The 3,011-nt window shown below is 40.3% G+C and overlaps 1 protein-coding gene across 1 annotated transcript in view; it reads left to right on the top strand.

Annotated features, from left to right (window-relative positions):
• The window catches only part of LOC103517982, a gene marked incomplete at its 3' end in the record, with an annotated part of 39,749 nt that extends 36,744 nt beyond the window's left edge, over positions 1–3,005 (top strand). The window contains exon 5 of the mRNA XM_008483033.2: positions 2,118–3,005. Within this exon, the coding sequence (XP_008481255.1) occupies positions 2,118–3,005 (888 nt within the window). The remainder of the gene's footprint in view (positions 1–2,117) is intronic.
• Between the last annotated feature and the right edge of the window lie 6 nt (positions 3,006–3,011).

Genomic DNA, 3,011 nt, shown 5'->3' with positions numbered 1-3,011 from the left:
GGCTGGCTGTCTGTCTGTCTGGCTGTGGCTGTCTGCTGGTGGCTTCGCTTATGTTATCAGGCAGGGAATATGGAAAAAATGAAAGAGGGTTTTGATAACAGTTATTAATTTCTTCCCTGCCTGATTTTTTTAACTTTAAAGCTGGAAAGGTGTCAATAGAACAAAAAAGCCTCCAAAACTGGAGTTTAAACCTTAAAAAGGGTTGAAAATGTATCCTTAGCTGGAATAAGGATATTAAAAATGGGTAAAGTTGACGGAGGTAATGGAAAGAGAGGGGTAATGGGTGACACTATGCAGAAACATCTGTACTGTAATGAAATAATCACGGATAAGCCGCCATTCCCTATTTGTTTCATATAAGATTTAGATGAGTGTCAACAGGAGTGCCTCCGACTCATCGTGGTGCTTTAGGTTCGTGCGTTTCGGCTTTTCTTGTAGCTGGGGCCGCGTACTGTCCCTTAGATATTTGAGGTGTCTCCGTGAGGAACCACAGCGTATTCTGAATACGACAGTCCATATTGGGGTTAGCCGGTCCTCCAAACAAGGATTTAGATTGTATGGCTTAATAATAAGAGATAAGATATACAGAAAAGAACTAAATGGTTATGCAGTGAGTAGTTATACAACCCGTATAGTATGGGAAATAGATAAATAGTTCCATTGAGTCACCTATGTGTGAGAAATGGGATATTATTTTTATCTATATGAGAACTCTCTGGATAGTCTATAAATGCGAGAATTTATGATGATAGAGTGGTTGAGAAATTACACATCCAGCTGTAAAAGAGATTAATCAGAGTATATGAATTATCGATTGTGGATTATATAGAGAATGCTATAAAGGAGTGTCTGTCTGTCTGTTCCCATAGAAGGACTTATCCAAACCTGGTCGACCTATATATCAAATTAAAGGTCTTTTTGCCAGGAACACGAAAATGGTGGTGCAAATTTTGTCCAGAAAACCTTAAAGCCAAAAAACCAAAAAAACTGGTTTTTGGAGGATTTTTTCACATTTTCTTACATAAATGAGCTCTGATCTCGAAATTTGTCGCGACGACTCAAAGCGAGAAAGTTTTAGATAACACTTCAGTCGTTAATTTAAGACCGGTTTTAGCGTCATCTATGTTAAGTTACGCCGAGCAAGGCCAATAAATGGATGGGTGACTTAAACATTATATTGGGAATAAAGGGAGAACGGGCTCTAGTCTTGATTTTAAATCATTACATAAAAGTAAAACCAAAAAAACAAATCAAGAATAATAATAAACTGAATATTAAATAAAATAGGTAGGTACATAAATATTGATTTTCCTTAACCAAGATCGAAAAATTCCCGGAGGGACGGGCCCCGCTTGTTATTTTCCGCTCTAATGAAAGAGTTCAAATATGCGTTGCCTGTGAGGGAGCTTTGCTCGGGACATTTGATGTGACGTCATCGCCTACGGGAGCGTATACTGTGACGTCAAAGTTCACGATTTACCGGTATTTTTTAAATCGATTTATCTCGGGATCTAGAAGTCGTAGAAGAAAAAGAAAAATTCCTTTACATTTCAAAAATTTTGCAATTGAATTTATAGAATTTGCTGTTGTACAAGTCCATTGGATGTGTTATATTGGAAAGCCTTTCCGGATACTAGAATAATGTAACAGACAGTTCCTTTTGAGTTAGCTGGTGCCTCAACATTTTTATTAAAGTCTACAGTTAAAATAGCATTGCCCTTTGGGTTTGCAGTTGATTCTGGCTGTTTGGATAGATCAATTGCATAAATTGGACATTTCTTTAATTTCTACTTTCCCCTCGTTTGGTACTACATTACCATATCTATATAAAATGTTGTCATTATGATTACGTCTGAAAACCAGAAGCCATGACAATGAAAAAGAAAGCTTCTTTTCAAGTTTAAGCACACCTTATAATAACAGTGGTCACTGCTCAAATTGTGAAAGCTCCTTTTTGTGTTAACCCTAACCCTACAATAACATTGGTCACTGCTCATTTTTGACAGCTTTTTTTTTGTTGTAATTTTCCATTGACGTGACTTCTGAACAAGTACCAGAGAAAGTTGATTAACAGTTTAAATATCGCTCTTACATGATCTCATCTTATTTGTGTCCAGGTATTGCAGATCTTGTAGACCGTGGGAAACATAATCAACTGTTTACCACCTCCTCACTCCTACCCACACTAGACATCGTGAGTAGTGTACTCTTCGCACACTCTGCTGTGGGTGCGTTGAAGCTCTCTACCAACACTGTGATCAACTCACAGAAGTTCTTGCAGTGCGCCTTGTTCACGGAGAAAGCGCTTCGTGTTGGTGCTATATCCCGCCTGTCGGTGGATATTCTCAGCACTGTGATAGCATTCAGTCAAGGCAACATCAGCTGGAAGTATGCTGCAGCTCGCATCTTCTCCTCATGCCTTTTCCTGTTTAATCTTTACGTTGAGGAAATAGAGCAGACGGTGATTCCGATGTTGATGAATAATATGCCTCAGTTCCTCAACTACGAGAACGTGCAGCCTTTCATGCGCTACTCCGAAAGAATCGTAGGCGGGGCCGAGAGCTTGCCGGAATTTGCTCAATTATTCTCAATCTTACTCGACAATCTTCACACGAGGAACCGGTTCTCGGTGTCGAACGTGACACAGTCGCTACGGCGCCTTCTCAACATAAAATGGAATATCATCATGAGTGACGTGAAGCGCGCATATGCCTGGGCATGCAGGTTCTTCGCGCGCGACGACTACATGTCCAATTTCCGCAACGTGCAAATGGCCGTGGTGTACACTTTGTTGAAGACGCTGGAATCTCATGTCCTCGTGGAAGAGAGCGATACAAAGTTCGTGGATGCTTTGCTTGATGATTTGATGGATCGCATCCTGCGCCTATGGAAACGCATGTGTGTGCAAGTGTATAATGTGCAGTGTCCGGAAATCATGGAATGTACCATGGTCATGAGGTTCCTCGTACGCAAGATCAATGACTTGAGGAAGGATGAGGGTTCAGGTAATA

This window comes from Diaphorina citri, unplaced genomic scaffold (genome assembly GCF_000475195.1).
Source record: "Diaphorina citri unplaced genomic scaffold, Diaci psyllid genome assembly version 1.1 scaffold2027, whole genome shotgun sequence".
In the NCBI taxonomy this organism is placed as follows: Eukaryota; Metazoa; Arthropoda; class Insecta; order Hemiptera; family Psyllidae; genus Diaphorina; species Diaphorina citri.
Note: the sequence above shows the minus strand (reverse complement) of the source record. Positions and strands in the feature narration are given on the sequence as shown.